The sequence below is a fragment of the Pteronotus mesoamericanus genome, unplaced genomic scaffold (assembly GCF_021234165.1).
Source record: "Pteronotus mesoamericanus isolate MK-2021 breed Mesoamerican mustached bat unplaced genomic scaffold, CSHL_Meso_final contig_25, whole genome shotgun sequence".
Lineage (NCBI taxonomy): Eukaryota > Metazoa > Chordata > Mammalia > Chiroptera > Mormoopidae > Pteronotus > Pteronotus mesoamericanus.
The window spans coordinates 16784645-16797106 of NW_026555105.1; the positions used below are offsets into that span (position 1 = coordinate 16784645).

A 12462-nucleotide genomic window follows, 5' to 3' on the forward strand; every position below is an offset into this window, starting at 1 on the left:
GGATGTACATACCAAGGGAGGAATTGCTGGGTCCTAGGATAGACGTCTGTTCAGCTTCAGCCAGTTGTCCAAAGTGGCGGTACCTGTTTACATCTCTCCTGTAGCGTGTGAGAATTCTGGGTGCCCCCCTTTCTGCCCTTGCCAGTGTGCGGTGTTGGGAGTTTTTCACTGTAACCCCTTCAGTGGGTGTCAGCTCCATTTAGTGAGTCCCCCCCACTCCTCTGTCATTTTTGTCATGTAACAAGTTTCACAGGCGTGTGAATCTGTTTCTGGACTGTCCATTCCAGTGATAAGTCTGTCTGTCCCTCCACCAGTGTCCCTAGCCACATGTCCCTGCGTTCTTCTAGGAAAGCCTTTGGGGCCACAGTGGCTCTGCGAAGGACCTGTGACCCTGGTGTCGGGCGTGCATGGCCGGCGCGTGGGGCTTCCTCAGTGCCAGCTGCAGGGAGTGGGGGCCAGGCGGGGTTGAGCCGAGGGTCTCTCGGGGGCCGCAGTGTGGGGCCATGGTCAGGGCTGTGATTGGGACTGAGCCGAGGGCCATCCATGGGGCACAGTGGGAACTCTCTTGGAGCTGGTTCTCTGTGGAGTTGAGCTCAGGGACTCGAGGGGCTCAATTTGGACGCAACAGGAGGGGTCCTGTGGGGCTCTGACCAGGGCCTGGTGCAGAGGCTGTGGGAGGTGAGGGCCTCCCAGGCCAGTGTGGGGTCGCCTCAGGGCTCAGCACTCCCGTGGTGCCGGACTGGGGCCTTGGCTGTGTGCCGTGGCTGCCCGGCTCTGGGTGGCCTTCAGGGAGGGCAGCAGGACTCAGCCAGGCCCTCCCCTGCTCCCTGACCTTTGCCGGGATCAGGTGGCAGGTGTCCAGTCCTGGCCTGAGCCCAGTGCAGGGTTCAGCCCTCTCTGTGCTCCTCACACACTAGATGACCTCGGGCAGGCCCTGCCCTTCTTGACTCTGTTCATTCAGCCAGTATTTCCGCTCCTCCTGATCCCAGGCACTGCGGTAATTGTCCCCATCGTTCAGAGTAACAGGGACCCCAGCCCTGCAGAGCCTGCTTACATGTGGTGAGTGAGCAGCTGTAGCCGCCTGCATTGCTGACCACATGGCTGAAATGGCTCTCCGGCCCAGGAGGGTGCAGTAGAGAGCACCCCTGGCAGCTGCCTGGGGCTGACCTGACCGTCTGTCCCACCTGTCCATTCCCGCATCTCTCCCTGAGCTACAGGGAGGCTCCCTCCTCAGTCTCCACAGCCTCCCTGTTCTTCCAGGGGCACTGAGGTGACCCTGGTGACCCAGGCTCCGGTCCTGAAGGGCTGTATGACCTTGACCCCTGTCCCCAGAGAGGCCCAGAACCCCCCACACCTCTCTCCCTCCCAGCGGGCGTTTCCCTCAGCACCTCTGTCCACGCCCCACTGCAGGTCTGGTCTCAGCTGAACCTTGGGAGTGGGGGGCGGGGGGGTGGAGGGAGGACTGTGCAGCCACTGGGGATGGGAGAAGGTGGGAGTGTGTTCAGGGCTTGGGGTGCCCTTACCGCGCGCACCACACACACAGACCCACACACAGACCGGAAGCAGTGCTCAGCCTTCTATTAGAAACTCCGCCTCCCCTGGGACAAGCGACACGCCCCCCCAGCACCTTCTGGAGCACACTCCCGGTGGGGTGGGGTGGGGGCAGGGTGGAGGGGGGTCTGTCGTCCTGTCCTCTGAGAAGGAATGGTGGTGAGGTTTGTGTGTTTGTGGCAGTGGCTGGGAAAGGGCTTTCATGCCCTGCATGGGGTGCACATGAAGTGGTGTCCCAGGGCAGGACACAGGGCCCGTCCTGTGGGGACAGCCCGTTCCAGGCAGGCAACAGCTGAGGCCCAGGCTCTCCTGTGGGGTGTCCCTGCAACCCCCAGGCCCAGCCCTCTGGCCCAGATCCCTGGACGATCCTTCTTGGAGGGTCACAGTGGGCACACCGGCCTCACGCTGGCTGTGTGACCCGTGCCTGGCACTGCTCTCCTGGCCTGTTTCCTCCCCTGGGAGCCAGGCCCCTAACCCCTCAGAGGGAGGCTCCCCTGGGGGAGTCCCATGGGCACGGGGCAGGTGCAGACTGCGTGTGGGGGGAGCAGGGGACTGGGACAGGGGCCTGGGCCTGGGGGCCGGGGAGCCTAGTCGTCTTTGTCCTTGGCACCATGTTTGAGGATGCGGGTGAACTCCACGTAGTTGAAGTTGCCCTTCTTGTCAATGGGTGCCTCGCGGTACATCTCATCTACTTCCTCGTCTGTGAAGCGGTCGCCCATGGTGGTGAGCAGCTCCCGAAGGTGGTCCTCGTGGATAAAACCTGGTGGCGGGGCCAAGGGCCATGAGACACCGGGGCTCAGGCTGGGACACAGCCAATATCTCCTACCTCGTCCCCCAGCCAGTCCTTGCAGAACTTGTCACAGGGCATGGGGTCCCAAAATGACACAGGCCTATCCTCTGGGCGGGTTGTGCTTGCCGGGGGCCCAGAAGGAAGAGTTCGGCAGTGGGACTGTCTGCGAGGTGTTTCTGTGGAAAATCTGGGGCCAGGTGTGGGGGGCTGGGCACGTCCCACCTTAAGAGCATGAGGCCCAGAGTTCTACTACCTGCATTTGAATGCTGATCCCCCTTCTTCCTAGCCGTGTGACTTTAGGGAAGTTCCTTACCCTTTCTGTGCCTGTCTGAACTGGAAAATGGGGATGAAAACAATGGCGACCCGGTAGGGGACTGTGAAGGTAGCCAGGAAAATGCTCTGAGCACACTTAGGCCTCTGGTCCCCAAGGCCTTACTGGAACTGTCGCCGCCAGCCTCACTCTGGCCTGACCCTGGGAAGAACTAGCTGTGGGACAGGAAGTCCTTTGGAAGATTTGAGGGTGGGGCTGGTTTCTGTTGGTGAAAAGGGTTTGTTTTCTGGAAAGGTCCAAAGCAGAGATAGAGTGTGCTGGGAAGTGGGAGGCCTGGGTGGGTGTGGACTGTCTGGGTTTAGCATCTGGGGAGAAGGCAGCGCGCGTTTCTCAGATCTGGCCAGCAGAGGGGGATTTCGGTTCGGGCCTGTGGGGGCAGGGACCCCGAGGCCCAAGCCCAGCTGCCCCGCATGGGAGGGCCCTAGGCAAGGAGCGCAGCCCAACCCTGCCCAGGCCTCTAGGAGGCTGCCCACCTGAGGCCTCCTCATCAAAGCAGGCAAAGGCGTTGCGGATCACGTCCTCAGGGTCCGTGCCGTTCAGCTTCTCCCCAAACATGGTCAGGAACATGGTGAAGTTGATGGGGCCGGGGGCCTCGCTCATCATGCCCTCCAGGTACTCATCCGTGGGGTTCTTCCCTGTGGCGGGCAGGGCATTCATGCCTGTTGTCATCGCCTGTTCCCTCCCCCCTCCCCGGCCCTCCCTTCATGGCCCCGTGGGAGAGTGCAGCACACAAGAGACAGGGTCTTGCTGGGTGGCCACTGTCCTACTGCCTGCTCCCTGGCGTCCTCCTGGCTCTTGCTGCTTCCCTCCTGGGGGCTGGATATCCAAGATCAGAGGTGCTCTTGAACCTGTGAGAGCCGCCCCCTTGTCGCTGGTGCTTCACCTGCCTTGCTGCATTAACTTATTAACTCTCACCGCCCTGTGAGGTTGGTGTTCTTACAGCCACTTCACAGGTGTGGAACCTGAGGCACAGAGGTGAGGTGACTTTGGACGCACAGTGAAGAAGGAGTGGAGCTGGCATTCAAACCCAGGCAGCCAGACTCCAGATTCCAGGCAGTTTCTAAAGTGGTTAAAACAGTGAGGCTTGGTCCTGGTTGGCATGGCTCAGTTGGTTGGAGTCCCGTTCTGAGCACTGAAAGGTTCTGGGTTTGATTCCCCGTCAGGGCACATAGCTAGGTTGTGGGTTCAATCCCTGTGGGTTTCATAGGTGTGGGGCATGTATGAAATGCAACCAATCGATGTTTCTCTCTCTCCCCCCTCCCCCCCCAAAAAACAATGAAAAAATGTTCTCAGTTGAGAATTAAAAAAAATTAAAAAACAAAACAAAACACCGAGGTTTGGTGTCATACAGGCCCTGTGCCTCAGTTTCCCCTTCCTCTTAGGTGATTTATGAAGATGATGAAGGCAGTTGTTGTAAAATGCACATGATTTGTGGAGCCCTATGGACTCAAATCAACTGCTGGGTTCAAATCCCAGCTCTGTCACTTAGTAGCTGTGTGACCTTGAATTACTTAACCTCTCTGAGCTGCTGTTTCCTCATTTGTAAAGTGGAAAGCACATCTACCCAATAGGATTGCTTTGAGATTTAAGATCGCAAAGATTTAAAATTTAAAACCTGCAGAGCTTCTTATTATCTTATTATTTGTTGCTCTTGCTCTTGTTTTCTTAACCTAAGGGCGACGCTCCCAAGCAGAAGGCTGTGACTGCTCAGCGGGCCCACTGACGTGAGCGGCGAACAGCAGTGGGATCTCTCGCGCAGGCAGCCAGGGCCCTGGGCGCACGGAGCTGCCTCATAAATGGGAAGGAGTCTCCGTGTCCCTGTCTCCTCTGAGCCCCACTCACCCTGCTGTGTCTTCAGGGATGACTGAGGCCCAGGAGGAGCTGTGACACGAGGACCCATAGTCCCTGCCCTCATCAGGCCTCAGTCCTCTTTGCAGGGTGGCCTCCTTGGGGAGGGAGCCTTCAAGTGAGTCCAGCTGGAAGCCGGGAGAGTTTTGGCACCCACAACTCCTACCATCTGATGTCAGCCCTCCTACCAGACCCTCTAGGAGCGCACATGAGGGACCTGGGCCCGAGCAGGGCCACCCACCCAGCTGTGACCAGCAGTGCCCGGGAATGACACAGGCCTGTGTGGCTCCAGAGCTTCAAGGCTTGACCACCATAGGCTGCCTCGCCTGCTGCCAGAGGCTCTGCCTCTTCCCCAGCCAGCGTCTGGCCCAGGCGTTCCCACCTGCATAAAGGGGGTACCAGGAGCTGGGGCTCAGGGCTGCTGTCTGGCCAGCCCATAAGGAGGGCTGTGGGTGGAGCAGGTGGTGTCTGGAGGCCTGGCCTCTGGGCCTCAGTTTCCCCATCCAAGCGATGGTGAATTGTACTAGGTTCCTGAGCCCCTTCAGCTAAAGGATTCTGATTTTGGGGAAGTCACTGAAGTCGGAGAGGTTCTGAGCCTGGCACAGGAGACCTCTAAAGGAGGGGAGGGCCTCTGGCCTCCCCCCAGGCCTGTTTCCCCATCAGTACAATGGGAAGTCTGTGCAGTTCAGGCTTTCTTTTAGTCACTGACCCCTTTCTTTAAATGAGATGGTACCGGGCAGCCCAACCCACGCATCTGCCTGAGGCAGTCCTGCCCTGGAGCGAGCCTGTCTGGGTTTGTATCCAGCACCAAACTGCTCTGTGCCTCAGTTTCCCTATCTGTTAAATGGAGAAGGTCATGGCACCTCCTCACCAGGGCGGGTACCCCATGCCACTGCACAGGAAGTGCTCCCTAAGTGATGAGCAGCCCCAGCCTGCTCCAGTTGCGGCCCTTCCCAGGCCCACTTGGACCCCGCCCACCCCCGTCCCTGCTCACCCAGGGAGGCCAGCATGTCATGCAAGTCCTCCTTGTCGATGAAGCCGTCTCGGTTCTGGTCGATCATGTTGAAGGCCTCCTTAAACTCCTGGATCTGGGACTGGTCAAACATCGCAAAGACATTGGATGTGGCCCGCTGTGGCCGCTTCTTGGTGGTCTTGGCCTTGGCCCGCTTACTGGACATCTTGGCTTCAGGTGGGTGGGGCTTCCCTGAAGAAAGTGCATGTGGAGGGAGAGCCGGTGACCCCAGGGCAGGGAACTCTGCCCACCCCAGATTGGCTGGCATTCAACGCTTCCCACAGGCTTGGGGCTCCTGCCACTCAGCTCACCCCAAAGCAGACACGCAAGGCCCTTGAACAGCTTCCCCTGCCTCTCTGAGGGAGCTTCCCCGCCTGAGAATAGGGGCATGAGGAGAGCCTGGCAGCAGTGAGTGACTGACTTGGTGCCCGAGGAGGCCCTGGGACGGTGCCAGGCACAGAGGAAGCTATTTTTACTGTGACTGTTTGGGTAAAACACTTAGGATGGGGTTCAAAGCCAGCCATTTCCGGGCTTATCTCCTTCAATCCTTAATAGCATTACACACTGCCCACCTCTCTCCAAGTGACATGGTGGGGCTCCCTGCCATACCTCCCCACCCCCCCCGCCCCCCGCCCCCCCGCCCTCAAATCCCTCTGTGCTTCTGGAGGTTCAGGGAGACCAGTGCCCTGGGCACTTCCCCTCCTCACAGCTGCCCGCACCTGACCAGCCCCTAGGTGGGTGACAGGCCTGATTTGGGCCCTGCTCCTTGTTCTCACTCCTCGGTGCGTATAGGGGTGCAAAGCCCCCCCGGCTGAGAGCCCCAGCTGGTTGTCACCCTTGTTCAGACCTGGCCTTCTAGCCTCCAGCCAGTCTCTCCCATTCACGCAGACAGAGACCTCTCCCTGTCACTCCCCGACCTTGAAACCCTCAAGGTTCCTGCCACTGCCTGGCGCGAGTCTAGGCCCCTCAGCCTGGCATTTAAGGGCCTTTGCTCTGAGTGACCAAAGGACTCCTCACTGTGTCCCTCCTGCCAAGCTGGACCTTTAGCTGCACACTAGACACTCCCAGACTTGCCCTCTTGGTCCCTCCCCTGGGAAGTGCTTCCTTCTCCAGCCTAGTTCTTTTTTTTTTTTTTTAATGACTTTATTTATTTACTTTTAGAGAGAGGAGAATGGAAAGAGAAAACAAGGGAGAGAAATATCAGTCAGTTGCCTCTCTCACGTCCCCAACTGGGGACCCGACCCACAGCCCTGGCATGTGTCCTGACTGGGAATTGAACAGGTAACCTTTCGGTTCGCAGGCTGGCACTCAGTCCACTGAGCCACACCAGCCAGGGCATCCAACCCAGTTCTTGAGACACCCCTGGGGAGTAGTTCCCCCACCTTTGTTTTGACAGTCAGCACTTAAAGGTCTTTCTGGCCCTGGCCGGGAGGCTCAGTAGGTTGGAGCATCGTCCCATACCCCAAAAGGTTGCAGGTTCAGTCCCTGGTTTAGGTGTGTTTAGGAGGCAACTGACATGTTTCCTTCTCTGCCTTCCTCTCTAAACGTATCCCTGGGCGAGGATTTAAAAAAAAAAAAAGTCTCCTTCACAATCGACCAAGCTGGCATAGATCCAGATGTACACCAAAGCCCACAGTGGGGCCACTAGATGCTTGTTTATCAAATGACTGCTGGTCTGCTGCCCCCACTGCACAGATGGGGAGACAGGCCTGGCATGGACTCTCCCTGAGCCCTTGGTATGCTTGTGGGCACTGCCCCTGGAGACCTAGAGCTGTGTACCCCCGGCTGGGGCAGTTTTGGGTCTGGCCAAGGCCCCAGGCTGCTGCCCCCTTTCCTCTGTGTTGAGTCCCTTGGCCCAGGGCCTCCCGGAAGCCTTCTCTGCCTTGTTGTTTTTAACCCCAAATCGTGCGGCTGTGGGTGCCCCTTGAGCTGTCTCCAAGCCTCTCTCCCATGCTCCTGTTCAAGGAATTCTCGGGGTTTGCCCTGTGAGATCTTACATTCTGGGCTGCACCCTGGCCAGCCCTAGTCCTCCCCCAGGGCCCCTGCCGCCGTGAGACGCAGGCTGCTGCGCCGCGTCCCGCTCGGCTGCCACACCTGACCCTCACATGGTCAAGGGCAGGTAGGCAAAAGCCCTTCTCACCCATGACCTGAGTGGGATGGTGCCGTTGGCCGGGAGCGCCATTCTCTCCGTGGTTTAGTGCTTTTAGGAGCCCTGTCCTTCCCTGGGCCCGGTGTTCTCCGGGAGCCCCAACTCACGTGCCCACCGAAGGAGAGCATGCAGAGGCTCTGCCGGGCATCGCCTCTCATGGCTGCAGCGTTAAGGCAGGAGTGGCCCGGAGCTCACCCACTGCTCTGACAGTCGGGGGGCCCCTCTGCCTTCACGACTGCCCATCCGCACCCTCTTCTATCGAGGGGCGGTGCCATGGCTGGGAGCAGGGAACTTTACAGCGTGTCCACCCCAGCAGTCGTGGGAAGTAGGGTGGGGAAGGTAGGGTGCCCCTCACTGTGCAGTTAAAAGAACTGAGGCCTAAGAAGGGCCTTACAGTGCCTTTGAGAGTGGCAGAGTCCAGTCGGAAGCCAGGACCCCCGGGGCTAGGCTTGGGTCAGAGGCCGCCCATGGCCCTTGGCGCCCTCCAGGCCTGAACACAGAAGGCAGGCTCCTGGTGGCCTGTGGCGGCAGAGGCTCCGTGTGACCAGACGCAGTTTTCAGGTTTGGCCGAGGGGCTGGGATCAGGACAGGCTGGGCCCCCAGCCTGGAGCATCGCCTCCCCCTGCTGGGTGTCCTGGACACCAGGGGTCAGATAGAGTTGGTACTTGGCCTGGTTTTAACTAGGTGCCACCTTCCCTCTTCTGGTGCCTGAAATCCCCCCATAACATCAAAGATGAGGCCCGTGCCCGCCATTACCTCACAGTCCCTGTGGCTGGCTGTGCCAGATGCCTCGCCCATGAACTCACCCCATCGGCGCTGGGGGTGAGCAGGGCTGGAGTCTCTTGCCTGGCCCCCAGGGCCGGGCCCACAGGGCCCTTGGCAGACCTTCCCCACCCAAAAGGCGCAAAGGGGCAGATGGCCCAGAGCCAGGAAACCCGGGTGGTGGCCACAGCTTTGGTGCCTACGGGGTGCGGTTACCTACCACGACTATCCCTCTCTTCTTGCTCCAGGAGATGGGGTAGGGGGCAAGGATGCCCTGGAGGCGCCTCAAGAAGCCTGATAGGGCACAGTTTCCTGTTTGAGACACATGGGTCTGCTGGGACAGGGAACACCTGCAACCAGAACACTGACCCTCCCGGGCACCCCAGAGCTCTGAGCTTCGTGACTCTAATTCCATAGAAAAGGGACAGGGCCCAGACAGTCTTCCCGTGCCAAAGAGCCGCTGGTTCCCAGAGCCCAGAACTGTCTCCCTGCTACCCCCGCGCCTGCCCCCGCCGGAATCCCTGACGACCCCAGCCCCTCGCAGCCCCAAATCCTGCGACAGGCGGCTGTCCTTGGCCAGAAATACCACGACATCCCGTCTGAGGGGTCTGCCCCAAGTTCCAGCCTTGGCTGTCACACCGCCTACTGTAGACCACCTGGGCGGCACCCACCTGGTGAGGAGAAGGCGCTGTTTCCTTGCGCGGAGGTGGTGCGGAGCCGGGTGCTGGGTGCAGAGAGCCCTGTGCGAAGCGAGCGGCGTCGGGTTAGGGACGGGCTAAGCGGGGGCGGGGCGCGGCGCAGGGCCTTACAAGGCAAAAGAATGTGCGCCCTGCGGGGCGGGGCTTGGGCCACCAGCCCGGCCTTATTTGGCCTCCACCCACGGGCTGGGAGGCCCGGTCGCTGCTGGTGGTCCCCACAGACTACCCCCTCCGTTCCTGCGACGAGGGCCCCTCCCCTTCACTGCAGACGGGGGAGGTGATGGGGTTGAGTTGGGGGAGTCAGTACAGCCTGCCAAGGGGGATTTATCTGGAGGTTCCCCTGCTCTCCAGCGAGGCAGGCAGAACATCCAGGGGCCTCCGGTTCCCAGATCCTACTCCCAGCTTTCCCCGCAAAGCCCCACTGCCCCGCGCCGTTCCTGGCGGAGACCTTCTTTCCACCAGACCAAGTATGGCTTTTTTCCAGTCCGAGAGGAGAATGCGTCAGAGACGACGTGCTATCCTCAGGGAAAAGACTGCCAGTCGGGCCCCTGCGGGGGCGGGGCGCACGTAGGGGTCAGGGAGGCCCGCCCTGGTGGCAGCCCACCGCCTGTAAAGTGAGAGGGTGGTGGGGAGGATTCCGTGCAAGAGTAGTCAGGAAAAGCCCCGTAGAGGAGCCAGCCAGAGGGGCGGGGGCAGGGGCAGGGGGCCTAGGGTGCATCCTCAGGGTGGCAGCTCCGTCAGGCACCGGTCCGTCCATCATTTTGATCTGTTAGGCCCTGTCCGGACCCCAGCCCACTCTCTCTCCCGGCCGCTTTGGTCCAACGCAGACGTTCCCAAGGGAACTTTCCAACGCCCAACTCCTTGTTCTGTAAATATTAACAGACACCTACCACCCGCCAGGCTCTGTGCTGGGGGACCGGGGAACCAACAGTCTACGTACTCAGGAAGTATTTGTTCTTGTGGAGAAAACAACAACAACAAAGGACAAGTAGCTACGTGGCTTGGAGGGTAGAAATAAGTGCCTTGGAGGAGAATAAAGCAGGGTGAAGGGAGAGAGTAACGGCGTGCGTGTGGGGTGCCTTCCGGGAAGTGACACCGGGCAGACCTGAGGGAGGGCCGCGCCAGGGCCAGGTCGGAAGCCCTGTAGGGGACGCTTGCCCAGCTCACGGTCGGTGGGGGCGGTGGGGGCGGGCGGCGTGACTGCGGGGAGGGAGCCGGGGAGAGAGTTGGCAGGGGACGGTGAGACACAGCAGGGACCTCGCCCGTGGCTCCTTGGAGGCCACTGTGAGACACCAGAGTTCTGAATAGAAGGGGGCACGATGTGGCCTCTGGTTCCGCTGAACCCCTCTGCGTGCCGCGTTGAAAATGGACTGAGGCGGCCCGCGTTGGGCCGCAGCAGGGGGGCCTCCGCCAGAGATGTGTTAAGGCCCGTGTGGGAGCAGCGGAGGTTGAGTCCAACAGGATGTGCGAGGCAGCGTGAGAGAGTCCGGGGCGGCGGGAGGAGGGGGGCGGGGCGCTTTGCGCTGAGCAGCAGGGAAGCGGCGCTGCCGCGCCTAAGGCAGGCCGGCTGTGGGAGGGGCAGCAGTTCTGCTTTGGACAGATTGCTTTCTGTCCAAATAGTTTGAAACACTGTTTCAAACTTACGATGAAATTATAAAAATTGCAAAGAGCTGCCATATACCTTCATCCAGATTCTCCAGTTATTAACATTTGGATTTATTATGTTCTCTGGCTCTGTCCCCTGCCTCTCTCTCCATGTGGGTATGTTAAAGTAACATAAAATGTACCATTTTAACCATTTTTAAGTGTCCAGTTCAGTGGCATTAAGTACATTCGTGTTGTTCTACAACAATAACCACCATCTACCTCCAGAAGCTTTCCATCTTCCCTAACCGAAACCCGTACCCATTAAATAGTGGTTATTCCTCTCCCCCGCCCGCCCCCGCCACTGGGCAGCTGCCATTTTACTTTGTTTTTAAGAATTATTGACTGTAAGTACCTCACCTAAGTGGAATCATACAGGATATTTACTTTGAGACTGGCTTATTTCACGTAGCACACACACTATCCTCAAGGTTCACCCATGTTGTATAGCCTATGTCAGGATTTTCTTCCTTTTTAAGGCTGAGTAATGTTCCGTGGTGTGGAGAGACTGCGTTTTGCTTCTGCGTTCATCTGTCGATGGTCATTGGGGTTGTGCCTGCCTTTTGGCTACTATGAATAATGCTGCTCCTAACAGAGGTGTACAATATCCTCCCCCCTCTTTGAAAAACTTTTTAATAGCATTTATCACAACAAATTGTATGTATTTTATTTTTTTTTGGTTTATAAATTTTATTTACTATGGCCTTTTGACATGATTTTTAAATTTTTCAATTACATTTGATGTATAACATTATATTAGTTTCAGGGGTACAACCCGGTGATTAGACATCTAATTTATGAAGTGATCATCCCAGTAAACACATAGTTATTACAGTATTGACTGTATTCCCTGTGCTGTACTTTATATCCCCATGATTATTCTGTAACACCGATCCGTAGTTCTTAATCCTTTTACTTTTTCACCCATCCCCACAACCCTCCTCCCATTTAGCAACCTTCAAAATGTTCTCTATTTATGAGTCTATTTCTGTTCTGTTGTTTATTTTGTTATTTAGATTCAACATATAAGTAAAATCATCTGGCATTTATCTTTGTCTGACTTATTTCACTTAACCTAGCATATCACATTCCCACCATGGGAATAATAATAATGTTATATCCCTAGAGGGATATAATTATACCCTCTAGGTCCATCCATGTTGTTGCAGATGGCAAGATTTCATCCTTTTTTATGGCTGAATCATATTCCATTGTATATATACACCACATCTTTTTTATCCATTCATCTATTGATGGGCATGTAGGGTTGTGTTCTTATCTTGGTTGTTGTACATCATGCTGCAATGAACAAATGGATGCATACGTTGTTTTCAATTGAGTGTTTTGGGTTTCTTTGGATCAATACCCAGAAGTGTAGTTGCTGGGTCTTCATTTCTTGTTATAGTCTTTGTTTTAAAGTCTATTTTGTCTGGTCTAAGTATTGCTACTCTAGCTTTTTTGTTTCCATTTTCATGAAATATTTTTTTCTATCCCTTTTACTTTCAGTCTGTATGTGTGTTTGTATCTGAAGTGAGCCTTTTGTAAACAGCGTATGTAAGGTCTTATTTGTTACCTATTCAGTCACCTTATACCTTTTGATTAGAGCATTTAATGTAATTGTTGCTAGATATGTATTTATTGCCATTTTATTATATTTTTTTCCTTTTTCTTCTTTTT

General features: G+C 56.9%; 1 protein-coding gene across 2 annotated transcripts; it reads right to left on the reverse strand.

Annotated features, from left to right (window-relative positions):
- Window positions 1-1568: 1568 nt before the first annotated feature.
- On the reverse strand, window positions 1569-9218 carry MYL9 (myosin light chain 9). Of its 2 annotated transcripts, none has more exons than XM_054573422.1 (4): window positions 9115-9218; window positions 5515-5724; window positions 3146-3307; window positions 1569-2311 (listed from the first exon to the last, which is right to left on the reverse strand). In XM_054573422.1, the coding sequence occupies exons 2-4, from the start codon at window positions 5696-5698 to the stop codon at window positions 2139-2141; spliced, it is 519 nt and encodes a 172-aa protein (XP_054429397.1). In that variant the 5' UTR covers window positions 5699-5724; window positions 9115-9218; the 3' UTR covers window positions 1569-2138. The 2 variants fall into 2 exon arrangements, with proteins under 2 accessions (XP_054429397.1, XP_054429398.1); XM_054573423.1 differs by lacking the exon at window positions 9115-9218 and adding an exon at window positions 8664-8721.
- Between the last annotated feature and the right edge of the window lie 3244 nt (window positions 9219-12462).

What these genes read in the sequence shown, in the direction of transcription:
- MYL9 (XM_054573422.1), bottom strand. Translation starts at nt 5,698, where the DNA reads ATGTCCAGTAAGCGGGCCAAGGCCAAGACCACCAAGAAGCGGCCACAG. An exon ending in TGACATGCTGGCCTCCCTGG is followed by an intron (nt 3,308 to 5,514) that starts GTGAGCAGGGAC and finishes TGCCCGCCACAG; the next exon opens with GGAAGAACCCCACGGATGAG. An exon ending in CTTTGATGAGGAGGCCTCAG is followed by an intron (nt 2,312 to 3,145) that starts GTGGGCAGCCTC and finishes CCCCGCCACCAG; the next exon opens with GTTTTATCCACGAGGACCAC.